Consider the following 26,942-nt stretch of genomic DNA (forward strand, 5'->3'; position numbering starts at 1 on the left):
TTAAATTATGCGTTTATGCTATATGTATACTGCTCTTGAAACACATTTGTCTACTGCAGGGCAGGAGTTCCCTAGGAGGGAATACATTGCTATTTTTCCGTGGCAAGAAACATAACACTCCAATCTGGAGGTGGAGAGGGTATTCTGTTTCCGTTTCATCCTTGAATACCAAGGGAATGGATACATAGGAGAGAGCAGGTAGGGTTAGAAAAAAACTGTTTGAAGTTATTTTTTCTCTTTTGCACTCGGCCCCCTGTGACTGCTGTGAGTAAGAGTGCCTTTGCAGAGGTCAAGTCTGCTGATTCAGAGTCTTAGCTTGAAAGCTCATGAAAGTTTCTGAACGTGCTTAGGTCTGCTGCAGCAGAGGCCTGATGGGAATAAAATTTAGGGATTAAAAGGTGTATTTCAATTAAACAAAGCTCCAAATTGAATTTAATATTTAATAAGGCATATGAAACAAGGGAGGAAATTAGATGGGAGCATCTTCCACTTTGGAGTCTTCATTTCCTTAGTTAAGAAATCTGACAAAGAACAGGGTAACAATATTTTCTTCTTCTTCTGCAATTTGGGCTGCAGTAAAATCTTTTCCAGCAGGTGCTCCTTTGTTAATCACATTTTGCAAACATGACTATTAAAAGGCAAACATGACCATTAAGTCTTAATTCCCCTGTGATATAAAATACAGACACCCAGAGGGTGTTTAGCCACACATGTAACAGATGATTCCATGCTTGGAATGTCAGAGTAGTAATATATCCCCCCCCCCCCAATGTGGCACACATAGCTTATGCTTAACTTTGATACAGGCTTGCTATTTCACCTATGCAAGGCATCACTTTGTGTTGTAGTCAGTCATAATTAGAGGCTGAACTTTTTTCCATTTCAGACCTATTCAGGCACACAATTTAGTTATATCCATTCTTAAATTTGTTTTGCGTGTCTTATGGTGCTCTATTGCCTTTGATCCGAACAGAGCATTGCAGGGGGTTGGACTAATGACTCTTGCGCTCCATTCCAACTCTACAATTCTATGGACCATTTTGTAGTAGTAGCAGTAGTAGTAATTTTATTATTTGTACCCCACCCATCTGACTGGCTTGCCCCAGCCACTCTGGGCAGCTTCCAACAAGTACAGAAGCATAATAAACCATCCAACATTAAAAACGTCTCCATACTGGGCTGCCTTCAGGTGTCTTCTAAAAGTCAAATACAGTCATACCTTGGGTTACAGATGCTTCAGGTTGCGCTTTTTCAGGTTACGGACTGCCAAAACCTGGAAGTACAGGAACGGGTTATTTCCAAGTTTCAGCAGTCACACATGCGCAGAAGCACTAAATCGTGCTTTGCGCATGTGCAGAAGTGCCGGGTGCAACCTGCGCGTGCACAGACGCGCAGCTGCGGGTTGCGAACGTGCATCCCGCACGGATCACGTTCGCAACCCGAGCGTCCACTGTAGTTGTTTCTTTCCTTGGCATCTGATAGGAGGGCGTTCCACAGGGCAGGCACAACTTAGAGAAGGTCCTCTGCCTGGTTCCCTGTAAATTCACTTCTCACAGTGAGGGAACTGCCAGAAGGCCCTCGGCGCTGGATCTCAGTATCCAGGCTGAACAATGTGTGTGGAGACGCTCTTTCAGGTACACTGGGCCGAGACCATTTGGGGCTTTAAAGGTCAGCACCAACACTTTGAATGGTCCGGCATCCTGCTCTCACAGTGGCCAACCAGATGCCTGTGGCAAACCTGGAAGCAGGACCCGAGCACAAGAATCCTCTTGCTGTTAGTAGTTTCCAGAAACTGGTATTTGGAAGCACCTGCATAGTGCTGTGTCCCAAACCAGAGAGAATATAATACAGGAAATAAGGAAATGTGTACATATATTTGTACTAACCACAGCATACAGTCTTTCTTGGAGCAGAATTTAGATTTTAAAATGTATTCTATATAGATATACCACTTCCCATGGAATTATTCACTCCTCATGTCACTAGGATTTTAGATTGGAAATGGCATTCTACTTTAAAATGAGAAGCATGCCTTGTTTAAAGTAGCTGCTTAAAATGTATTTATGAGCAAATTGTAACTGATCTTTCCCCCAGTTCATTGTGTTCTAAGACACATCTGCATTTGTAATGCAATAAGTTAAACTGAATTAAATCCTCACAAAACAATACTAAGTTGAAGACATGTACCTAACAAGCTATATGGTTCCCTTTCCGATTCATGCCTTGTTAACAACTTACAAAATTAAAGCTCAAATGAGACTTTGTTTCTCGTTTTGTTGCCTGAAAATGAAAAGATGTAGTTTGCCCTCTAGTGGGAAGGAGAGGGGGAAACAAATACAAGTTGTGAAGAACAGAGCCAATGTTCAGTCTCATCATTGCCCTGGAATAGGAGGCCAACCTTATCCTCTCAATTATTCATTTTAAGGCCAAATCGCCTTGAGATAATCAGCCACACCCCTCTGATGAACCTATGGAATGCAGACTTCATTGTACCATTGTACCAAACTGCCAGATGGTGGGAGCACCACGTTGCCTCCAACAGTATGTTTACTGCAAAGTAGGTGGCCATGGATGATTTGGGCTTCTATCCTAAACACACTTACAGTGCAACCCTACATATCTTTACCTGGAAGTATTTCCCAATTACTGCCAATACGGGTTCAGCAGTAGTCACCCCTGCTCTCTCAGACTTCTTCTGAAAAAGACCTTTCAAACCTGAGATTCTTTGCCAACCAGCTTTTGGCTGTGTGCTTGATGCTTTTATTGTAGTATTTGTGTGTGTTTTTTAGTATCTTGTGATATTTTATTTGAAAGCTGTTTTAAAATATTTAAATAAATTAGATCAAATGCTCAATAAATCCTCTGTATCAGCTTTATGTGAACAAATCAGGACTGATGTTGAATGTACAAACAGGTTGCCTTGAAGCACCCAAAGAGCCACAACAGAACAAGACCAGGTAGAACCAGGAATATAGGAAGCTCTCTAACACTAGGACAATCCCTTAAGTCCATCTTGATCAATATTGTCTATGGTGACTGGTAGCAGCACTTCAAGGTACAAAGTTCTCTCCCAGGCCTACCTAGAGATGCTGGAGATTGAACCTGCAAGTTTCTGCATGCAAAGCAGATGCTCTACAGTGGTAGCTCGGGTTAAGTACTTAATTTGTTCCGGAGGTCTGTTAACCTGAAACTGTTCTTAACCTGAAGCACCACTTTAGCTAATGGGGCCTCCTGCTGCTGCCGGAGCACGATTTCTGTTCTCATCCTGAAGCAAAGTTCTTAACCTGAAGCACTATTTCTGGGTTAGCGGAGCCTGTAACCTGAAGCGTATGTAACCTGAGGTACCACTGTACTACTGTGCTACACCACTTCCCTAAGAGGGAAGGCAGAGTAAATGGGAAAACACGACGGGTAAATTTAGATAAAAGTAGCACTGTGCATTTACTGTTGCCTTTTCCAGTGTTTGAACATGCCAAGGGGGCATGTGGAGTAGTCCATCTCCTGGCATCCTTGCAAATGGATATGCACAAACATCAGAAGGGAGGGTGCATTTGGTAGGGATGTGGGAGAGGGCCTTCTTGGTAGCTGCTCCCAGACGTTGGAACTCCTTTCCTATAAGTTAGATTGGCTCCCTCCTTGTCCTTCTGCAGGCAAGCTTTTGGGAACTAACTGCTTTTAATGAAAAGGCTGCTGGTGAGCTCTTTTTATTCTAATTATTTACCCTGGTGAGAAACTTGATTGCTGAATTCTGCACCAGCTGAAGTTTCTGAACAGTCTTCAAAGGAAGCCCAAAATATAACCTGTTGCAGTAATCTAACCTAGGTTACCAGAGCATGGACAACAGTGGTTAGGCTATCCCTGTCCACATAAGGGCACCCACAGATCTCTTCACCCTGCACCTACTTTCCAACTTCCTGTATCCCTGCTTGGTACACCAAAACTGTAATAACAGTATGTCTTGAAGACAGTTTACTTAAAAACTGTAGGCAAAATTTATAACACAGCACGGTGAACAATTATAGCACTATCATGCCCCTACGGGTATTTCAGGGTTTCTGTATGGGATTCCCCTTGATTTTTGGAAGTCCTTTGTTCCAATTCCTGAGATTTTAACTTCTTGAAATTTAAATTACATATTATTTTATATTGGATTTTTTATTATTATTATAGTAGGCCACATTGACACCCAGGTAGTAAAAAGTAGGACATTTTTAAAAATAAGGTGACTGCACTACAGAAATCTTACACTTACCTTTTCATCATGAAGTGATTAAGATTCATAAGAGATGTCTTCCTGACACCAAATAATGTAAGCAGCCATAAAAGAAAATATAAAGACATGCAGAAGAACCACATCAGATCATTGTGGCTCCTTTCTCCTTCCTGATCCCATCTCTTTCATTCCCTGCAACCCTTTCACTCTGAACTTGTTTTGTGGGCTTTCTGTAAAATTATAAAGTCTAAACATTGGTTTTTTTAAATGGATTCAGGCGGATGTCTGTGGTTCTCCAGGGTGGTGAGATCAAGAAAAAGGTTGTGGATCATGCCTTATAACAACTCATAAAATGAATCAAAATGCACTGTAATGTTTTTCTTCTCCCATTCGAAAACATGTTTTCCTAGGACATTTGTGTATATGCTGCAACAGCCCCATCGTGTGGTCTCCTTTAAGCTATGCAATAACTAAGCAGTCACTGTAAAAAAAGAAAATGGTGTAACTTAGGCCAGTTGAAGGACCCTAGAAAAGATACCAGGCCCATGCAATTTTTCGAGCAACTTACATTTTCAAAGCACGATTGTGGCATAATTACTACTAAGTACCTAAAACTGCATAAGGCAAAGCTAAGGCTATGTGCAATATAATACACAATCAATGCCAAAGAACTTCTAAAAAACTGGAAGAGAAAATGCTTTGTAGGGAGCAACATTTCACTGTTAGGTTTCCTTAAGTGCAAAAAGTTGGTAGCAGTGTCACAATATAGCAGGAATCAAGGGGATACATCAAGCACCGTATTTTTTTGCCTGATAGGACGCACTGGCCCATAGGACGCACCTAGTTTTTTGGGGGGGAAATCAAGGGGAAAATTTTTATTTCCCCCCCCAGGTTTGCACAGCCACCCCCAAGCTAGAAGAGGGAGACAGAGCGCTCCGTCTCCCTCTTCTGCCTTCAGGGACAGCTTCCCTAGCGCATCCCGCCGGGCTTGCAAGACTTGCGGATAGCTTCCTGAAGCCTGGAGAGCGAGAGGTGTCAGTGCGCATCGACCCCTCTTGCTCTTCAGGCTTCTACGAAAGCCTGCATTCACCCCATAGGACGCACACACATTTCCCCTTCATTTTTGGAGGGGAAAAAGTGCGTCCTATAGGGCGAAAAATACGGTATATGGGCAAGAACTCAAATGGGCTAAGCGCCACACCACTGTGCATACAAGTACCACAGGAATCCCCACAGTAAAATAAGCATACCAGACAGAGCTTAAAATGCTCCCACTCTCTGATAAGTTCTTGATTTCTAAGTATGGCGAAGAAATTTTCTCTCCACCTGCATGTGTAATATCTGTCGTGGAACTCTTTGTTATGAGAGAGGATTAAAAAACACACACAGTTCTTGTTTTTATTGCTCAGGGCAATTTTCCGTTCTAAAAATCTAGACCAGGAGTTGGGAACCTCAAGGCCAGAGGTCAAATGTGACCCTCCAAGCCTATTTGTCCCTAGTGACTCTTCATTCGGCCTGAACTGTGATGTGCCCTTGGCTAGCTTGACATGGTATGTGTGACTGCCTCGCCCATTGTATGGAGTTCTGTCCATGCTGGAATGTACCTGTCTCTAGTTAATTGTGTGCTGTAACAAACATAGTGCTGGTATTATTTATAAAGTTAAATTTATTTTTCAGCATAGAGACAGACAAATATTTAAGTATTTACAAGTATATAGGCAGGAGAAGCATCTTGGATTTGAAGAAAACTAAAGGGATAACTGGCCATCAGGGTATTTGCCCAGGAATGAAATGGGGGCATGATAAACAGTATTGTTTCAGCAGTTATGAAGACCAGAGTGGTTATTAATCCCAGTCACATCCAATGCTTTGAAAATAATTAGACAAAACTTGGTCAATAAATATTTCAAACCGCAAATACAAGGGTATTATTGCGTATTTAGCAAAAAATGCATTTCATATCCATTGTCATTCAACAGTAAAGTTCTAAAAGCTTTTGTAAGGCATGAAGTCTGAATACATTAAAACAAAAGCTCATTTCTTAAAACAAATTTATTCTACTGAACTTTCAAAACCTAATTCCACTTTTTGTCCAGATGCTACCCTCTCCATCCCCTTAAAACAAATTGAATTTAATTTTTTTTGGCAAATACCCTTTTTAAAACAGCAGGTAGGACATTTGGAATAGCAAATTCATTTTTTAAAAATTTAAAAGCATCTAACCCACTGGAAAAGTTCCAAAATACATTTATGTTTTCATTCTTTTTAAAAAATGGTTTTAAACAAGTCACTTCTTTCTTTCATATTCACTCTTTTGGACTTCCAAATCAGGTCCCATGGTACAACAGCCACAGCCTGTCCCTCAGTTCAAATTAAAGCCTGCGTAAATTTTGTTTGCTTTTTTTGGTACCAGGAAGGGGTCCTGATTTGAAGGAGGGCTTCAAAGACTTTCCACTTGAGCAGTCCTTGGCACTATGGTAGCTGCATAAGCACTTTGTGCAAAAGTCAAAACCACAGCCTTCACGGATACATGTTGCCCTCTGCAGATGGGAATCATACTTAGCAGGTGAACCACAGTAGCTGCAGACTTTCAGGCTTTCAGTGTTTTTCAAAGTCATGGCAACCTGTTGAGCAAAATAAAATATTTTTTTAAAGGATTTTACTTTCGTAAACATCTCCCTGAATCAAAATGAAGCTCATTTAATAACACACCATGTTTTTACAGCTTGCTTGCCCTTCTAAAAAGAATTTAAGGCTTCCCCTACTTCAAATTCATTGTCAAAAGATACAGCCTGTTAAACAGTTCAATATGTTGCTCACTTAATCTGGCTTCACAAGGTTTGTACTGTATAAGAATAACTGGCACATGATATGGGGCCATTGTACTTGAAATTATTACTAACAATGTGGCATCACCAGAAGCCACTCAGAATTAAAAGCACTTTACCTCGGAAAACTGTGTGTACCGGCTGTAGGAGGAAGAGCTCTGATTGTCCACCTTGATTCTGGATGCTTTTTTAGAGTTTTGTGCAGCTGATACTTTCTGAACGTGAGTTAACGGTTCTCGACAAAGAGCATATTCCCTTGTATCACCCTGTCTGGAGGCCTTCACGCTGTTATTCTGCCAAGAAAATAATGTTTATTACAAGACTGCGGATTAAAAAAGAAAGTAAAGTGCTAATTATCTGTTAGTATACACACACATCGGAACCTGCTTTTGTATTCAGGGAGTAAAGAAACAAAAGCAGAATAAGGAAATTTAGCTGATACTTCGGAGACGTCTTCCTTCTAGTTTCTGACAGTATTCCTACAAAAGACAATCTACTATCTGACCAATAGATGGCTCAGCACCTTTGCCAAATTCTCATGAATAAAAGACCCCTGGTGTAGAACACGGCATTTTAACTCACAGCTTGTATCAGCCCTCCAGGTGGCATATGGCCCAATAGCCTCCAAATGTGTCTTTGGGGACCTTATTAAAAATTGAGGTATTAAAAATTAGATTAAAAATCTAATTAGATTAAAAATTAGTGTTTTTTGCTTTTGGAACTTCCAAAGAGAGCAATACAAATATGGATTGGCCGGCAGGCTACTAAATGTATGTGTAGGCCAATACCTTCCCCAAATTTATCTGCAAGACTGGAACCAGGGCTTCAAAAAAAAAAATCTATTTGATGGACTGCCTGTAGCAACAGCCACTGGCCACATTCACAATCCAATCTTGGCTTAGTAAGATGAGATATGTCTGAGGCTCATAGAAGTATAGAGTTGGATGGGACCATCTAGTCCAACCCCCTGCAACGCAGGAATCTTTTTGCCCAATGTGCATGCACCCACATACAACACCTTTATGTAAGCATGCATGCATGACAGGAAGCCTCTACTAGTCATACATTTCTATTCCAACCGAACTGGAAACTATGGTTAATATCACCCAAACAAACCAGGTTCTGAAAACCAGCTTTTTAAGCCACCATTTTCTCCTGGTTTGGACATAATGGGAAATTAGTTAATTGTTGCTTCCTAGATTGTATATTTGCAAAGCGCTGTGTGTGGTTGTATGAAGTTTCGGAATATCTCAGATGATTAAAACAAGATTTGATTGTACAGGCATTGCCACTGGCAATCTAGCATATAGACTCCTGGCATGCTTTGCTGCTTGCACAATTAGCGGGGCAAAACAGCTGCATGCAAAGCTGACCAAGGCCCAGCCCTTACTCTTGAGCCTTGCCACATATATTAATCAGGCCCTACCAAGTTATCTGGCACAAATAAAAGCAGGCTAACAAATCCAGCCAAAACTTGTGGGCCTGAGAAAACGAGCAAGTTACCTTTACAGGAGCGGTGTATATACCTTTTCAGCCCAATGGCCAACATGTCAGTGGTGGGTGGGGCCAGAGGCAAAATTGGGTGGAGCAACAAATCCAAATTGTGCCTTTGTACAGTAGACTAGTTCCTATGCATGAACCTCTCTACCCTCATAGAAGGAAGAGGCATCATCAGAATTCATGGAGGCATTTCAGCCATGCATGAAGACTTGGGAGTACAAAGGAGAGCCTGTGAGGTGTGTGCCCTGGACCAGACAGAGCCTGAGGTTCTCTACCTCTGCTTTTTAGCTTGTGTTAGCAACCAGAGGCTTGCAACAGAAATAATAGAACCCCCTGCCCCAGTTCCTAGATGTGTAGGTGCTTCAATAATAAAAACAGTAGAAAGTAGAGATTCTTACCAAAGTCAATTTCAGTGCTTTGTTATACATCTGGAAAGCCCACTTGTCATCTTGTAGAATTTTTTTCCACGTAGTGCTCACTTTAGCCACACTGTTGTGAAAAAAACCATCAGTTATATTCAGAAAATAAGACCAAATCCCGTTGCTTAACCAAGTAAACAATTCTACCTACAGATACCTTCAAGGCACCATTTATAAACCTGTTCATTATTATAAATCTATAGGCAACCTCAGTGCAGAGCTGTACATTCATCTCCCTCCTAAGCCCTTTTAGAAAGGACGTGCATGTTTCAGAAGTGTCCACTCTAAGCTTAGGAGTTGGACAGGTTCATATTCTATTTTGAATAGTTCGAAATGAAATAAAGGAAAGCAGAAATGAAAAATGATAAAGGGTTCTAACATCTACAAATATAAAATTGTTTTCCCTACCAGTGCCTTAACAAATTAAATTGAATGGGTAACATCCAATGTCATGTGAACAGACTTCCCCTTCCTCGCCTCATATGCTCAGAGGGTCTTCCAATCCTCCAGAGTATATTTTGGAGTTTGGTGCAACTGCAAAGGTGAATAGAAAGAGGAATCCTGTTGCATAACCAACAGGTCTCTTCTGCTGATTGGATGTCACCCAATGAAGGTCATTCTGAGATATTAATATTTATTGCCAGAGCACTGGGAACAGACAGTAAAAGAGAATATTTGCACAATACTTCACATGGGTATGCTAGCTGACACATAAGTTATGTCTTCATGCAGTATTCGTCCATGAGGAAAATTAGTGCACTAAAAATGGTCTCTTAAGCTTGACCTTATAATTCAGCTTAATGTACAAACACCATATTAAATGAACTCACTTTATCAAGTCCATATAGCTGAGATGTTTTAAGATACTTGCTAGTAGATGACTGAACTTTCCATGGAACAGCTCACCAAGAATGTCTAATTTATCTAGTCCCATTTTTTTGCCAATTAGATTCCTAAATTCCATGTTTTGCTTGGAAACAATCTTATCTAAGACAAGAGCCCATGTCTTTGGATTTCTTCTACTCGTTTTTTTCAAAGTTGAGCAGACAAGTTCTTCAAAATGGAGGACTGGAAGCAAATTTTTTCTTTGATTAAGATGGTGATTTGGTGTATTATTGATGTTTCCTGCCAAAGGCATGCTATCATCGTGGACAGTAGATTCGTGCTGATTGCCCAACAAAGAGGCATACCCACTGTCCTCATTTCCATTGTCCATTTCACTGACACTCTGAACATGCCTCCACAATATTTCTTGGTTTTCTTTGTTGTTATGTACAGGTTCCTCGCCACTTTGGATGCTGACACTCTTGGTACTTCCATTGTGCAGGTCACTGTAGAAAACCTTCTGATAGTCTTTACTGCAGTCTTTACAAAAGTCTTTATCATAATTAGCAATACAGAGCTCTTCTGATCTTTTCTCTGTTCCACCTGGTTTTAATGGTGAATGTCCACAGTGAACATAGTAACAATTAACATCACGTTTCATTTTCAAAGTGGTTTGTTTTTAAATATTGTCAGAATTGTATCTAAAACAAAAATAAAAAGACATTAGCCTTAAAATTATTTCAGAAGACAATCTGGAAGCATTGTTGAAGGGCTGTTTATTTGTTTTAAAACATTTAATTCAACACTTTCATGTTAATATAAAATTACGCTGCAGAAATATAGGGCTTTTTATACATGTGATTATTTCTTACGGTTTATAGACAGCTCACCTTAATACAAATGAACAAAATAACTTACTAAACACATTTTATAAGGCATTTTACCTCTAGCGAAGATGAGGATAAACTGCCAAACCAAAAATTATTTACTCTGCATAGACATATTGTATGCCAGGTATGGAACAACTTGGAAAGCTATAAAAGGAGGGCTACAAAATGGCAGATCAGGATAGATGGTCCTGAACTGGCATGTTTGTCCAGTTCCCTGCTGTACAGTTAAAGCATTATCAGTGAGATTTCCAGCTGGGTCCTGGGGAAATAATGGTTCTACTTTCTGAAGGATCATTAGGGGTTTCCCCTTCATTCAGAATGCTGCTAGGGAAAGGTCAGGAGAAATACGGTAGCCTTTCTCCAAGGCGAGGCAGTCATGGAACCTAGTGGTGGCTAAAAAAAATACAGCTATGGTGCATTAAGCACACCGCTAGTCCTTTTCTCAAGCACCCCACTCAACAGTGAGGTACAGTTTGTAATGTGAAGGGGGTGGGGAAATACAAATGCTGTTTTGGGCATTACACCCTAAAAGGCAGTACTATATATGCTGTGGGGGAAAATATATTCAGATGTGAGGGAATCACACTGCCGTCCCCAAACGAACAATGAGAAAAAGCCCCCCACCCCCAATATCAAGGTGAGTGGCAGTTTCTGTCTATCGGGCCTCGCCCACCGACCCACCCCTATTCGTTGGTTAGAGCAGTCCAAAATCGCTGTTATTTCTCCTCAGCCCGCTGCCATCTCTGAGGGGTTGGGGAGGCGCCTTCTCAAGCAGCGCGGGAGATGGGAGAATGGACATGGGAGGCCCGCCCTGCCTGGTTTCCCCCTTAATAAATGTATGTCTTTCTCGGGGGGGGGGGAAGGAGGAGATATTAAGTGGCACCTCCGACCCCCCCCTCCAATTCAAGGCTCGAGCACGCGCTTAATGGCTGCTCCCACCCTGGCGGGCTCCAGATAAGAGAAGCGAGGGAGGCGCAAACTCGCCCGCGCCCTGCAGAAATGGTGCCCACCAGGCCTCCCAGGGCAAGAAAAATAAGAGGTTGCGGGGCGAGGTGGAGAAAAGGATCTCGGGTGGGTAGAAGAGACCATTCAGTGTTTTTTCAAGGGCTCCCCAATCCATACCCCACGTGCGCTGTAAGGCACAATTTGGGGTGGGGGGAGGCGGTTGACCGGGGTGGGGAGAAACCCATCTCTGGAGCAGATCGAGGGATAATAAACGAGTTCAGTAAACGGAGAAGAGCTAAGGGGGTAAAGGGGATCACCATTTCCCGCACTTTAAAGGAGCTCCCCGTCCACTACGCGGGAGAGCGACTCAGGGCTTCTCCCGCCGGCGGGACTCCTTTCCAGCGTCAGTTCCCTTTTATTGGGGAGAAGAGGGGGAAATATGGACTTTTTCAGCCCATCCATACCAAGCTGCATCCTAATCCCTTCCCATCCATTGCTATCAGACGTTCTTGGGATTTGAGCCCCCCACATCGCCCCCTCCCCAAAGAGGGCATTTCAGCCTTGCAGGCGCCTCTTTCATCCCTGCTTCCCTCCCCTGTACCTGGAACGGAGGAGTCGAGGCACTTCTACGTTTTCCTTCCTACGTTTTCCTTCCCTTTTCTTCTTCCTCCGTCCTTTTCCCTAACGGGGCTCTTCCTCGGCGCTGCTTCCCCAGCCGCCACTAGCCCGCTTGCCTGCTCTGGGCGGAATTTCTTTGCCGGGTACTTTTAAAAACTTTGAATCTGGTATCCAAAACTAGAGGAGCCAATGGCGAGCCGCTGCCGAAGCTCGGCGGCCAATACGGGGAAAGGGAGAGGCGGAGGCCAATGCCCGCTCGCGAGAGGCGGAGCTGCCGTTGGGGGTGGTTTTCCCTCTCTCTCTCTCTCTCTCTCTCGCCTGACAAGAGGTTTTAAAGGCTGAGGGCGCGAGCCTCTGCTACTCCGGGCCTTGAGGCGGCGGGGCGGGGAAAAGGCGTGCCCATCCCCCGCCCCTCCCGCGCGCGCGCTGTCTCTCTCGAGCTTTGGAAGGAGACGCGTTGGAGCGCGGGAGAGGCTGTGGCGCCTGCCCACGATTTCGAAAGAGCTCGCGCTCTCCTTCCCCGGGCCGTTCTATTGGTCAGAGTCTGGCGCCCAGCCCCGGGCTCCTGCGCGTTCAGGAGACACCATTCGGGCCTGGCGGGCTCTCCGCCTCTTCAGACCTCTTGCCACGATAGTACGTATTAGGATAACTGAGGAGGAGGAGGAGACACGTAACACTGTACCGCCTCTTAGACATGTTCCATCTCCCCCGGCCTGCGGTTTTTAATATAACAGGTACAGGAAACTGGTATATAATTAAGTCTCCTTCTTAAAACTAGAGCTTTTGCAATTCTGAGTATGATTAACTTGGCAGCAATTTCCTAAATTAATTGGGTTCTTATAACACAGTCAAGCAACAGGGACCAGAAACTGACCTAGGAGTACAGTATTTCCTTCTATGATACCTGGTTTTTTTGGGGCCCGGGGGCGGGCTGGAGTGGATTGGCTTAGTTTAAGGAAGGAGGCAGATTTTATTGTTCAGCTTCTCAGGTATTTTATTTTATAAAGCCTACTAGTTTTAAACCCTGCTGCTGTAAACAAATCCTAAAGCTAAAGCTTTTCACAGAATTAGGCTGTAGCTTTAAGTCTAAGTAAGTTTGGAATTAAAGCCACAGCTTGCTCCAATATAAGGGTAAAGGGACCCCTGACCATTAGGTCCAGTCGTGGCCGACTCTGGGGTTGCGGTGCTCATCTCGCTTTATTGGCCGAGGGAGCCAGTGTACAGCTTCCAGGTCATGTGGCCAGCATGACTAAGCTGCTTATGGCGAACCAGAGCAACGCACGGAAACGCCATTTACCTTCCCACCGGAGCAGTACCTATTTATCTACTTGCACTCTGACGTGCTTTCGAACTGCTAGGTTGGCAGGAGCAGGGGCTGAGCAACGGGAGCTCACCCCTTCGCAGGGATTCGAACCGCCGACCTTCTGATCGGCAAGTCCTAGGCTCTGTGGTTTAACCCACAGCACCACCCACGTCCCAATATATTCATCCTTAAAAAACACGCTTGTAACAGTAATGACTGTACTTTGTTGGTCCATGAAAGCGTGGAATTGTAGAGTTGGGACTATGAGGGTCATCTAGTCCAACCCCCTGCACTGCAGAGGGTTTTCCTGTAAACAAGCCTTGGGCTATTATCTTTAATTGTAAGTTTGCATGTATTCAGGAGGAGAAGCAGATATAAGCTGCAAGTATGGGAGTACATTCTATTCTGATACTCTAATGGTGCAATCATGTCTTGCTGCAGTGGTCTTGGACAATGAAGTCCAATATTTAGTTTAATCTCTCTTGAAACTTCCCCAGCTACCTGATGGAAATTGCTCCCATTTCTGAATCAAGGACAGCTTGGTGAAGCCTTATCAAAGGTATAAACATTATGAAATTGCATTACAATTAATTTTGTTATTGCCATTATTCTAAAATAATAGAATTATAGAATAATAGAATACAATAATTCTACAATAGTAGAATTGGACAAATTATGCTAGTAGACTTCAGTTTAAAGCTACAGAATGTAATAAGATTCCTTCTGCCATGTCTACGCCATTTTCCACTGGTTTTAGTGAAAGTTGAATGCACCAAGGCTCTTTCCAGGTCATCAGTTTGCAGCAGTTTTATGTTTGTGCAAAAGATATTAATACATTTCCACAGCTATCAAGAGTGTTAACTGTGTGGGACTAGGAATGTACCATTACCCTATCTTTCACCCCCTCCCCAAACACATCAGTTACAAAAGCAGCATGGAAGTGCATGAGAGGCACTGGGTACAATCCTAGATAGATGCACTAAGTAATAATTGTGACAGCTATACTTTCCTATCCAACTCTTAGAAGACCAGCTCTTAACAATTTTTATTAGCTTGTTCATAGAGCCTCAAAGCTATCCATAGATTCATTCAACAAATAATGTATCATGAGTAAACACATAACACTTCATGCCTCTGAAGTGTTTATGCAGATCTTTACACATAAATAGCAAACACTAACACATTACCTTTGCCTCCAGCTACAAAGCTATCAGCGTTGAATAAAAATCAATGTAATACTTTGTTTTTTAAAAAACCAAACAGGGTTAGCAAGAAATACTGGCCTTTAGATAAGGCTGTCTGCTACACTGGAGTAGGGTATGATAGTATGGATCTTTCTGCCACAAATTTTAGTATCAAAAGAATACATTATTTCCCCTCTATGTCTAAACATAAAGCAGCATCTATAGGATACTTGTGCAGAGATAAGAGTCCTATGCATAAGTCCCATTGAGTTCCAACAAATAGACTGAAAAACAGTTTCTATCCAAGAGCTGTGGCCTTTTTGAATGCTGTAACTCGATAGTGTGACCTGGGAGTTTGATGGGTGTGGTGTGGGTGTGGTTGGAATGTGCTTTGTTTGGTTGTTGTTGTTGTTTTGCTTTTGTTGTTTTAAGGGATGGCATCCAATTTCGTTGCACTTTGTGCAATGTTGCACTTGTGTAAAGACAATAAAGAATCTATTCTATTCTATTCTATAAGACTTACTCCCAGGTAAATGTGAATAGGATTGATTCTAAAATTGATCTTAAACACAGTTACAAGAAAGCAACATTTTATTGAATTCAGAGAGACTTGCTTTTGGATAATTGTGTTTAGGATCACACTCTAAATATGCAGCATATTTGTTGAGATTCTCCTAAGTAAAAATGTTAATATCACATTTAAATGTTTTTATGATCATTAAAGAGCCAAGGCATCTTTCAGCAATACACAAGCTAATATTCCAACAAAGAACAATAAAAATACTTGGAAAATCTTTTACAGCAAATCAGCATATGAAATAAAATACTACGAAGTTGTTTTTCCAGAAGCAAATGCGCTTCATATTTTAAGAATTTATGATTTAAACCTAACAAAAACTTGTGCTTTTGAGATAGGCATAGTCCTCCCTGAAATTCATTTTACTATAGCATTATAGTGGCTTCACTGCAGAAATGCTTTCTCAGCTTTTAGGACATTCAGGTAGAAATTATCTTAAATCAAGTAGTTTTAACTACCCTCACTTAATACAGCAACGTAATTTTAAACTTGGGTAATCTATCCTTTATTTTCACCACTTGTAGACCCATAATTTTGTTGTGGCCTATAGGTGAAACAAATTAAGATTACCGTTTCATATCCATCATCTCATGTTCTCCTAAATTGTAAAATATCTTTTGACATAATTTCATTATCCCATGTTGAGAAATTATCACTACAGATATCGGTTTTGTTTATGCCTTTTTAAAGGAAACAAATCCTTATATATAGGTGCTTCTTTCCTTGAAACAGGTGAGGCAGATGCTTCAACTTGCCTCTTTCAAGCATAAACGCTCCAGTTATTTACCGTATTTTTTGCACCATAACACTCACTTTTTTCCTCCTAAAAAGTAAGGGGAAATGTCTGTGCGTGTTATGGAGGGAATGCCTACGGGTGGCATGCCTACAGATTTTCCTCCTCTAAAAACTACGTGCGTGTTATGGTCGGGTGCGTGTTATAGAGCGAAAAATACGGTAGTTGTAGTGATGCAACAGGTAGACGTAGACAGGAAATAAATATGGCAATTAAATTTAGGGTAGGTTTTCATCTTTTCTCAGTGATTAGAAATAAATCTTATCACTGAGAACAGCCCTACGAAAGGTAAGGAGAAAGAGCTTACTAGAGCTTACTGCCCCAACAAAGAAAGACCAGGACTGTACCCTGCCTTTGATGTAATCATGCCAAGTGATAGAATTAGCTGTCTTGAGGGCAAGGGGTCAGGCTCTTCCACTGGATTTAATTGTTACAAACTGCCTTCAGGGCAGGGCAGTAAGGAAGGCAGCCCAACAGAAAGGTAGGGCATCTTTGAATCCTTCTGCCTTTGTGCTGTAAGCCATGGTTCTTGAATCTTATGAATAAAAACAAGCCACCTATAACAGGGGTAGGCAATCTAAGGCCCAGGGGCCGGATACGGCTCATTCGCCTTCTCAATCCAGCCCGCAGATGGTCCGGGAATCAGCGTGTTTTTACATGAGTAGAATGTGTCCTTTTATTTCAAATGCATCTCTGGGTGATTTGTGGGGCATAGGAATTTGTTCATTCCCCCCCCCCTCCCAGAATATAGTCTGGCCCACCACATGGTCTGAGGGACAGTGGACCGGCCCATGGCTGGAAAAGGTTGCTGACCCCTGACCTGTAACAACTACCAAGGACAGAAAAGAATTTCTGAGCAAAGGAAAGCTATCTCAGTAAGGCTCTATAGCTCTCTATATGTTGTTTTAAAACGGTGTTTTTTTAAAAAAACAAACAAAAATAAAAGCCCACACATTTCTTACCAGAGAGCTTATGTTAGAGAGTGTACAAGTGGTAAAAGAGATTGATCCTACTGCACTGTGAAACGGGTAAAATGCTAATTTGTGTACATCATTTTTATCTTGGCTTTAACATTATAAAGAGTGCTATCACTGGCATTATATATTGAAAGATAAGAGTGCAAGATACTGAATTCTCAAGTTAAAGATTGTCATAACACAAGTCATCTCTTGTTGCAAAGCTTTTCCAGTTTGTCCCAAAGAATCTCTTGGGACTCACTTTTCAACCCTATGTCCTTGCATATCTGGGACTCCCAAAATGTTTCATAGTTTCACAACTGGCTCTAATTTCCCCCCACCCTGAATAAGAACAAGCAGGGAATGAAATGTAAAAGCTGTATGAAATAAATGTGCAAAGAACTTTAAAAGTCCCGCAACCCCCAGCAGTATGGCTGTATTCTGTTACAGGATGATACAAGAGAATAATTACAGAAACCTACTGAACTGCTGGGATAAATCTCCAAAGAGAATATCAGACTGTTTCTAACTAAATCACTGGATCAGAATTTCCCAACTTCAAAAAAGTTACTTGATCTTCTGTGAGACATTTACAAATCACTATTAGATTACCGTATTTTTCGCCCCATAGGACGCACTTTTTCCCCTCCAAAAATGAAGGGGAAATGTGTGTGCATCCTATGGGGCAAATGCAGGCTTTCGCTGAAGCCTGGAGAGCGAGAGGGGTCGGTGCGCACCGACCCCTCTCGCTCTCCAGGCTTCAGGAAGCTATCTGCGAGCCTTGGGAGCCCGTGGGAGTTCCCGCCGGTCTCCCAAGGCTTCTGGAGAGCAGCCTGCATCCCGAAGCCCGGGGCGCATTTCGGGCAGATACCCACAAGCCTGGGGAGACCAGCGCGACTTCTCGCCAGGCTCCCTAGGCTTGCGGATAGCCCCCCCCCCAAAAAAAAACTAGGTGCGCCCTATGGGCCGGTGCACCCTATAGGGCGAAAAATACGGTACCTCAGCCTGAAACATGCCGAAGATATTGCTACGGGCATGTGTGCAGGGGTGTGTTTTCTTATTAGTAGCTGGTTTTTTAAAATAAAAAATATTAAATCAAAATTCTTCTTGAAAGCTTTCTACTTCAAGGTTGTACACAGGAAAGTAAAGTCAGGGGGCAATATCCAACAAAGTAGTTCCATCAGGCCAATAATTGGTTTGTGCAATGGAGCTTCACCTTCATGCATTCCCCCCCCAAATCTGGTCCAGAGGGTTTGGGAAAACCCAAAGGCAGATTAAGGGGGGCACAGAGAAAGGAAGTTCTGTTTAATAGACAGACATCCTTGTGCTAATGGGACAACTTGGTTGGATGTCCCCCAACATTTCCATCCCTATTTAACAAATTCCTGTCAACTCATTGTAGATAGAATTTCAGAGCAGATTATCCAGTGGGGTTCTTTTTCACAGCACAGTCACAGGTGTGAAAAGCACAGAAAAAGGAACTCCCTATATAGAAAGCCAATTTGATTGGAGTTTGCCTCAGTGCAAGGCGTTAAGCAGCCCACTGGGAAGCTGTGAAGATGATCTTGGACCTCTGCAATTGGGAAGAGTAGAGTATTTGAGTGTCCTTTTAAAGACTTGCCATATAAAGTGAGGACTTTTATTATTCTTTTTCAAACCAGCCATTAGTCACTTGCCTGTGAACCATAAGGCTCTTCATTTCCTCTAGATTTCTGGGTTACGAGACAGCAGCTAAAATACCAGTGACCTAGACTCTTCCTTCTGTTTGAAGGCAGGCTCTAGGGGATATCCAATGTGATGCCCTTCAGGCATTGTTATACTCCAACTCCAACTCCCATCATTCCTGGTCAGCTTGGCCAGTGGTCATGGATGATAGAAAATGAGGTCCAGCTGGCTACCTTTAGGCAGGCTCTAAGGTTCCAAAGTTCCCAGTCAAATTTCCATGCGTGGTGGAAAACTAGGACATGTAAGTATGGGGTGACCAGCTATTTAGACAGCAGGATGGAAAGTGTAACAGTGTTCTCTTTACTCATGGGATCCATGTGCATAACTGGGCCAAAGGATTCAACACAAGTAGGCTCAGATTTTAAAGAAGTTTCATTTAACATAACAGAGGGGCAACCAGCAAAAGCCCAATCCTCTGACTTGCTATGACACCACAGCTGTTAGAATCTTATGTATAATTTTCTAACAATGTCGCAATAAATAAATTCAAATTTACATGTGGTGACAAATCCAAGTGCCACTGAAAACAATAGAATTTCTTCCAGGTTTTAGATTAAGGTATCAACATTGTAATAACTTAAAACATCATGTTAGCTTTCTTATTGCACTGAATGATTTTCGCTGTAAAAAAGCTATTGGCAGTGTGTTCTCAATTTCCTGCCCACCTCTGAAGAGTACAGCACCAGTATCCATTCAAAAATCTGTCTCAAGTGTCAATTTGCTTAGCACCATTAAAGCTGTCTGCTTCAAGAAGCAATTTGAGAATAATGCTAACTTCACCCTTTTTCACAGAAAGAGAGATTTCAATGTCAGGTAGGTCCAAAGCTAGCAGATGCAGGAAGCTAGTTGGTTGCATTCTGTACCTGTGGGGCAGATCATCTCAGCCTGGTTGGATCACTTTCAGAAATAACTTCCAATACAGTCTCATAATCAGCATATTCTCTTAGGGACTTTATCATGTCATCTAGCAGTTCCTCCCCCAACATGAACCTTTCAATGTCATGCACTGATCTGCTTATTCTGTGATCAGTAACACGATCCTGGGGAAAGTTGTAGGTTCTGATTTTCTCCGACCTTCCTCTGGACCCAGTCTAATCAGAAAAAGAAAAATTTGATCAGGGTTTTTTTATATATACCTAATCCTTTGCAGAGTTAACATAACCAAAAAGACCCAGAAGATAAGCCCTCACCCTGAATAGCTTACGCTCTAAATTTCTTGAGCAAAATAAATAAATGTAGTGTAACAGGAGAGGCTTATAGCTCTCTCCATTATGCTTACACCTAAAAAGCAACTACTGTAAGTAGGAGAAACAGAACATGTGTACTGCATCTCTTATAACATTTCCTGCTTCTGACAAATTGAGGCACCACTTCTCTCAGCCAGTCAAACTTTTAAAGGGAACAGGAGGGAGAGCAGATGCACTTGGAGGTGCCTTGGGCTCTCAGAGACACCTTGCCAGAATATGAAGAAAACAAGAGCATGCTGTATCTAGTTCCTTGGCGACTAACTGGGTTATTGTGCCATGAACAAGAGCTCAGATACATGCATGGATTGGACTGAAAACATATGAGAGATGCAAATGTATTGGAAAACACTATAGGAAACTTATTTTCCCTGCACAAATACACTAACTACTATACCACACCTTCTCTGCCCAAGGTGCTACCAGAAGAACTGTGAGGGCAGTTTCCTCGCCTTCTGAGCACAGCTATAAAAGTCGGGGTGCACACTAATAAGTACTGTCATTAGTTACAGGGATACACTTAAGGGTATTAACAGACATGCTGGTAAGCTTTATGCTCACTTTATTTTAAGTGAGGTGTTAATTGTTAAATTACTCTACTTCACTGTGCTGTTTAGGAAACCTATTTTTTCTCCACCACACAATGCCTATTAAAATTCCAAGCTTCATGCTGTAGATTTCTTCTTTGTGCCCTTCAGCCCAATTATATCATCAGCTCATGCCTTCTTGTCATGTTTGATGTACGTACTTGTCCCAGTACAACTTAAACTCAAGTTTCCAGGCACTGACGAAGAGTAAATTAAACATTACCTGAATCTTTCTAGCAATTTCTGTTTTTCTGGTCTCTTCTTCAAGTTTGATACTGTATAGCTTGGCACGAAGGATCTTCATAGCCTTTTCTTTATTTTTTATTTGAGATCTTTCCTGCTGACACTCAGACACAACACCTGCAGCAGCAAGAAAAATGATGTCAGTCAAAAACAAAACAAAGAGTGCCAAGGGAAGGATGAAGGCCAACTTTCAAGGAGCACAGTGAGATCTGACAGGCAATTTAAGTTACACAACTGCTAGTTTCTGAACTCAGGGCTTGGGGAAGTATATGCTACTGCAATGGCAGCAGTGTGAAGCCTGGTGATTACCAAGATAGCAAAAAGAAAGCAATAAGCTCCAGTGGGAACAGAGCACTGTTCCTAGGGCCCATCATCCCCGACTACGCGAAAAGAACTGGAATCCAAAAGGATCTGGATACTCAAAGGTTAGTCAACCCTGCACTAGAAGCAGGACATCTGGTAGGCATTTAGCCCCAAACAGAAAAAAACAAAATACATTGCTATGCTATGTTGCAATTTAAGCAGAAAAGAGGGAAGGCACTGAGGACTGGAAAAGAGAAATAGGAAAAGCTAAATATTAAGTAGATTTGTAAGAAAGGAAGGACCTTGCTGTGATTATGCTTTACTACTGGTAGGTTATTCAGAAGGTACACCGTCTGTTGCAAATAGCATCAAAAGAGGTTAAATGTGGAAACACAAACCCTTTGCACTGTTACCTATAACTAATTCCCACATACTCCAGGAATTCAAATACTATCTGCAGAATTCACACTTATGGTTGGTAAAAACTGTAGTTCAAAGTGAAAATTCATGTAGAGGCCACTGATAATCGTAGCTTTTAAAAAAATAGATTAAGGTATCACTGAATTCACAGGTTAACGCCACATTTATTACCTGTACATGCAAAAGTCTTGAATATGAATGGAAAAATTATGTATTTGTGGATGTGTTAGTCACCCAAATATACTTGTTGGAGAAGCAGTACTGGTGGCAATCCTAGGTTTTCTGACATGTATATATGAAGTTGCCTTACAATGAGTGTCACTCAGTTAGGTGGACGCAACACCTCCCCATTCCATGAATCTCCCTGGCACAAAGCTAACTTGCTCAACGTCTGTTTTTTTTAACACCTTATATAATTAAGGTGTTCTCAGAGCTTTCTCTAGGGTAGTGATCCCTGGTGGGTAATGCAAAGTCAAGACTAGCTTCTTGCTTCTCTACATTATGCTGCATGGGTTGGTCAGCAGGTGGCTTCTTCCATGGGTCAGCATCTCTGGGCCAAACACCTTCATCTAGCAGTGGTAATGTGTGCAGGCTTTTTGTGATCTCTGCATTCTGCATGCCATTTGCTTCTCTCTGGTGGCTTGTCCAGTTCTCATTTTAAGGGCATTGCTGCCTACGTCCATGCTTTTTCCACTGTCTCCCTCTCACACACCACCTGCTTCCCACCTACACACTATTAACTACTTCCTGCCCACCTCTCCGTCTCCTTAGGTTCTTGTATCCTCTTGTTTCCTCCACCTCACCCCATGCTCAGGTTCTTGGTTTATTTTCCAGCCACCAGCCCTCTGTGTCTCTGCCCCTCACTTCCAGTTAATTCCACCCCACCATTTCTACCAGTCTTCTAGCCTGTCTGCAGCTTCCTAGCACCTGTGTATTATGTCCTTGGCAGGCACAGAGGTCTGCAGCCACTCAGAGGTGGCCCAACAATGGCAGTAAGAAGGGGAGAGCAACAGTGACCCCTGACACTGAATGAGACCACTCAGTCCATCGACTCTGACTGGCAGCAGTATCCACACTGACTCCTGGAATCTTCTGCCTACATAGCATTTGTACTGCTACTAAGCCAGGCTCACTGTTTGTGTAAATCATAATATGCAGAAACAGATTTCACCAAGGTAGAAAGAAAGTTCTAATGTACCTGTGGGAATATGGACTATTCTTACAGCGCTATCAGTTTTATTTACATGCTGACCACCAGCTCCACTGGCTCGTTTAGTTTCAATACGCAAGTCTTTAGGATTAATTGTCAAATTTATCTGCAATGTGAAAGAGACACATTCAACTTATGCTTTGTAAATGAACAGCAGATAATTCGATTTACAAATCATTCTTATTTAAAATGACAAAGCAAGTTTTTCACTGACACCTGGGCCACCCACCACCCTTTAAAACACTCTTCCGAAACAATAAGCTGCCTTCTGCAGAGAACTATGTATACCACCTAGAGCTCCTTGGCAGAAAGGTGGATTATAAATGAAATAATCAAGTAATAAAATCAATAATTATTCTGAGCATAGTAAGTCTACACAAAAGAGCATATCTGAAAGCAGAATATTTGAGCACCTACTCAGAATCATAGAATTGTAGCGTTGAAAAGGGACCTTAGCGTCATCTAGTCCTGCAACTCTGCAACTGTATCATACCTCATCTGGTTGTGGTAAAATTGCTACAGTCATTGTGCTGGTGTGAATGCGTCCTTGCTTTTCTGTCTTAGGCACTCTCTGGACACGATGTACACCCCCTTCAAACTTCATCTGTTTATACGTGTCGAGGCCTCCTATAACAGCAGATGCATGTCTCAAACCACCTTCAATAAAAATAAAAATGCACTGTAACTGTATAGTACAATCCATTTGGAAAAGTTGACTGAAGGATTTATATTGTGACTGATTAATTTAAGCTTACAACCAGAGTTTGTATTTTGTTCTTAATTTTTGCCCCGTTCCTAGAAAGTTTATAAATAACCGGATATACTGATAGCAAACTTGTGTGTTGTTGAGTTAAAGGGGGTATCACCATGCTAAGGAGAACCCTAAGGTTGGCAGAAGTAGAAAAATTCATCAGCATAAAGAACCTAAGACGCCCACCACCCACCCCACTTCACCCTCAAATAAAGCCAAACCATTAAGGACTGAACATGAATAGCAGCCAGAGAATGCTGAGTGTCTGTTGGAGTAGTAAAGGCAGAAAACCAGCAGAAGAAAAGGAATGGAACATCCTGAAAGAAGAAAGAACTGGCTGGAACACCAAATAGGAGCATTCCACACCACAGTATTTTGTTGGGGGTCCCACTCATGTATATTATTGCTTTTACACTGATTAAGTTCAGACAGTCATCTCTGATCTTATTAACCAGACATATGTTCATGCCCATGGTTTGTGCCTTTGCCTGCACATGCAGCCCCTTAACGCCACAACGATCAAACCAGGAAGTTTCCAATTAATCACAGTTTTCTGCCTCCAACACTCTTCCGGTCCGTATCTTTGGTCCATTACTTAGTGCAACCAGCTTTGGAAAGGCCTATCATAGCCAACCTATGAAAATACTCATTAATTCATATAATATTCCTATAAACTAGGTAATTATTATAACAACATATAATAGGGTAAGGAACTGGCCCTCCAGTTGTTGTTGGATCTAACTGGATGTAATTGTTGGATGCAATTTCTTCAGCAGAGTATTCTAAGAGGGTTACTGAAGGCAGCTTCAAACTGTTTTTATGCTACTATTTTCATTTTATTCATGTGGTTATCATACACAAGAGTGCATGCATCTTTAAACACTAGGTGCATACTGGGCAAACCTCTACAAGATTCCTAGACATGTTTGCTGGATTTCAATGATATATAACCATTCATACTGCAACACTCATATTTAGCAGCAGAAAAAATAAGATGTCCCCTGCAGCAATGTAATGTCTAGGGTGACAGCGGTATATGCACTGGTTACTTACCTATGTCACTAGAAGCATATTCCAGAACTTCAAAATTCCACTTTTTATATGCAGCATACTGTTGATACATATCAAACATCTCTGCTGTGAACAGCATTGCTTCCTGCCCTCCAACTCCAGCAGTCACTTCCATGATGAGATCACTTCTATCTGTTTCTTCTGAAGGAATCAAAAGCAATACAATCTGTAACGAAAAAGGGATGCCTTTCTACCCAAATAAAATCTTCAGCCAATAGTATCCGATCACATACCTTGCTGGAACACATGCAATAAGAACAATAATCAATATATATATACAGTTGTACCCTGGTTCTCGAACAGAATGCGTTTGAGAAATCTGTTCGACTCCCGAAACCGTTAGAAAACCAAGGCACGGCTTCCGATTAGCTGCAGAAACCAGGAGGACATTCGGCTTCCAAAAAGCGTTAGAAATGTCACTTCTGGTTTTCTATCGTTCGGGAGCCGAAATGTAAACAGTTCCATGCGTTCAGCAATATGAAAATAATACTGCATATCATATTCCACTCTGGAATTATTCCCACAATGAAAAGCAATGTTTTAAATAAAATGAATAAAAAAAGGAAGCAATGTACCTGGTGTTTCAATTCTGCTATCTCTTCCTGACAGGAAACAGCTTCTTTTTCCGCCAGCCTCCGCAAATCTTCATGTTCATCTAGAATACAGCTATTGTTAGCAAATAATGCCTGTAACGATAATACAACTAAAATACCCGGCCCCTGTATAAGAATTTCAATGCACTAAATGCAAGTACTAATAGCGTTACATGACGGCGAGATGGGATGGTCCCTGCAGGAAGACTCGCCTCTCTCCCTCTGGTACAGACGGTGTGGCAGCCACCACTGAAGCTGCGGCTTAGGGCAACGAGCGCCAAGCGGGCTGTGGCTACGGAGTCTGCCGAGGCGGCCTCACCTTCCTGCGCCAGGCGCTCCGTGTCGCGCAGCTCCTGCTCCTTCTCCCGCAGGAGGCGAATCCGCGCTGCCAAGTCCGGCCAGGAAGCCCCGCGAAGCAGCCCCCGCTCCTGCTGCTGCCGCTCCAGAAAGCGCTGCAGCGCCGGCAGCTCGAACAGCTCGCGCAAGCCAGCCTGGCTGTTGGAGGAGCGCCGAGGTGCCGTCGTCTCCCACCGCCCCGGCGCGAGGGCAACGGCGAGCGGCGAAGAAGACGAGGCGCGCGACCTCCACCTCCGCTGCTGCTGCTGCAGCCGCCGCCACAACAGACTGCGCCCAACACTCCGCCACATGCCGACGGCAAACCACGCTCTCCCTTGCCCGGAAAGTTTCCGCTTCCGGTCACGAGGCCGGCAACTTCCGGAAAGAAAAGAACCGGCCCCGCGTCCAGCATAGAGATAAAACAAGAGTGGGCAATACGAACCGCCTTCACTTCGGGTTCACATTTGGACGGCGTTCTATGCCGGGTAGGAACCGCGTTGGCAAATCACGGAAGCGCTTCATTCCCGAAATAAAAAAATTCCTTCCAGTAGCACCTTAAAAATTCCTTCCAGTAGCACTTCATTCCCGAGTCTCTTTAAGACCATGGCCAGGGAATACCCGGGTTCCAGTCCACACATACACGCACACACCGGATACGAGGCTCACTGAGTGGGCTTGTGCAGTCACTCAGCCGAGCCTACATGTCAGGGTTGTTGTGAGGATAAGGGGGGAGTGGGAATTGCAAGAGCCGCGCGTGCTGCCCCGAGCTCTACGGAGAAAAGGCGGGAGATAGAGGTAGGGGGTAATAATGCGTGGGCTTCTTTTGCTGGTACGGGTTGTCATGTGTTCAGTTGGGCACTGTCGTGCAGGGCTTGCATTGCTAGTTCCCATTCACTGAAACGGCAGCAAAATCCGGAAAAAGCCGAAAAGATGCGACTCCCGTCGGGAGGAAGGAGTAAACGTTTCTATAAACATCATGAAATGAAACATTAGAGGGAGGTAACCCAACCAGAATGGTTGCCTCCCGGTTTCTGGGCAATTAATTGAAAGGTGCTGGGATGACTGACAAACACAGGTATTTGTTTACCTGTGTTGGTTGTCAATTTTTCATTATTATTATTATTATTATTATTATTATTATTATTATTATTGAAACACCAGTTTAACGGCATACTAAACATCAGGTTAAAAAATAAAGTGTGTGTTGCACCTCGCCCTACCCACAGCCAACCAAGGAGCACCTCTCCAGCAGAAGTAGAAGTAAACATGATGAGGGTAGCCAGAAGGGTGCAGCTGCCCCCCTTATTCAAGTAAATAATTAAAAATCCTTAACTAACGGAACAGTCGTGTTGCAGATAACTCGGTTCTGCCCCCTAACATAAAGCCTAACCCCTATGACATAAATCCT

The 26,942-nt window shown here is 42.6% G+C and overlaps 2 protein-coding genes and 1 long non-coding RNA gene across 5 annotated transcripts; 1 reads left to right on the plus strand and 2 right to left on the minus strand.

Moving 5' to 3' along the window:
- Nucleotides 1–5,861: 5,861 nt before the first annotated feature.
- Nucleotides 5,862–19,766, minus strand: FBXO5 (F-box protein 5). Of its 3 annotated transcripts, none has more exons than XM_083496568.1 (5): nucleotides 19,640–19,766; nucleotides 9,791–10,486; nucleotides 8,940–9,030; nucleotides 7,161–7,334; nucleotides 5,862–6,837 (listed from the first exon to the last, which is right to left on the minus strand). In XM_083496568.1, the coding sequence occupies exons 2-5, from the start codon at nucleotides 10,444–10,446 to the stop codon at nucleotides 6,586–6,588; spliced, it is 1,173 nt and encodes a 390-aa protein (XP_083352694.1). In that variant the 5' UTR covers nucleotides 10,447–10,486; nucleotides 19,640–19,766; the 3' UTR covers nucleotides 5,862–6,585. The 3 variants fall into 3 exon arrangements, with proteins under 3 accessions (XP_083352694.1, XP_083352693.1, XP_083352695.1); XM_083496567.1 differs by lacking the exon at nucleotides 19,640–19,766 and adding an exon at nucleotides 12,222–12,514; XM_083496569.1 differs by lacking the exon at nucleotides 19,640–19,766 and adding an exon at nucleotides 11,357–11,510.
- On the plus strand, nucleotides 12,686–23,443 carry LOC310703890. Its single transcript, XR_014524434.1, has 3 exons — nucleotides 12,686–12,972; nucleotides 14,039–14,100; nucleotides 23,348–23,443. It is a non-coding gene; the product is annotated as an uncharacterized lncRNA (long non-coding RNA).
- On the minus strand, nucleotides 19,131–25,845 carry MTRF1L (mitochondrial translation release factor 1 like; the record flags this gene model as incomplete). Its single annotated transcript, XM_083496563.1, has 7 exons — nucleotides 19,131–19,867; nucleotides 20,831–20,967; nucleotides 22,772–22,889; nucleotides 23,277–23,440; nucleotides 24,588–24,771; nucleotides 25,181–25,260; nucleotides 25,518–25,845. The coding sequence occupies 7 exons, from the start codon at nucleotides 25,843–25,845 to the stop codon at nucleotides 19,652–19,654; spliced, it is 1,227 nt and encodes a 408-aa protein (XP_083352689.1). The 3' UTR covers nucleotides 19,131–19,651.
- Nucleotides 25,846–26,942: the final 1,097 nt, after the last annotated feature.

This window comes from Podarcis liolepis (genome assembly GCF_965112155.1).
Source record: "Podarcis liolepis genome assembly, chromosome: 3".
NCBI lineage: Eukaryota > Metazoa > Chordata > Lepidosauria > Squamata > Lacertidae > Podarcis > Podarcis liolepis.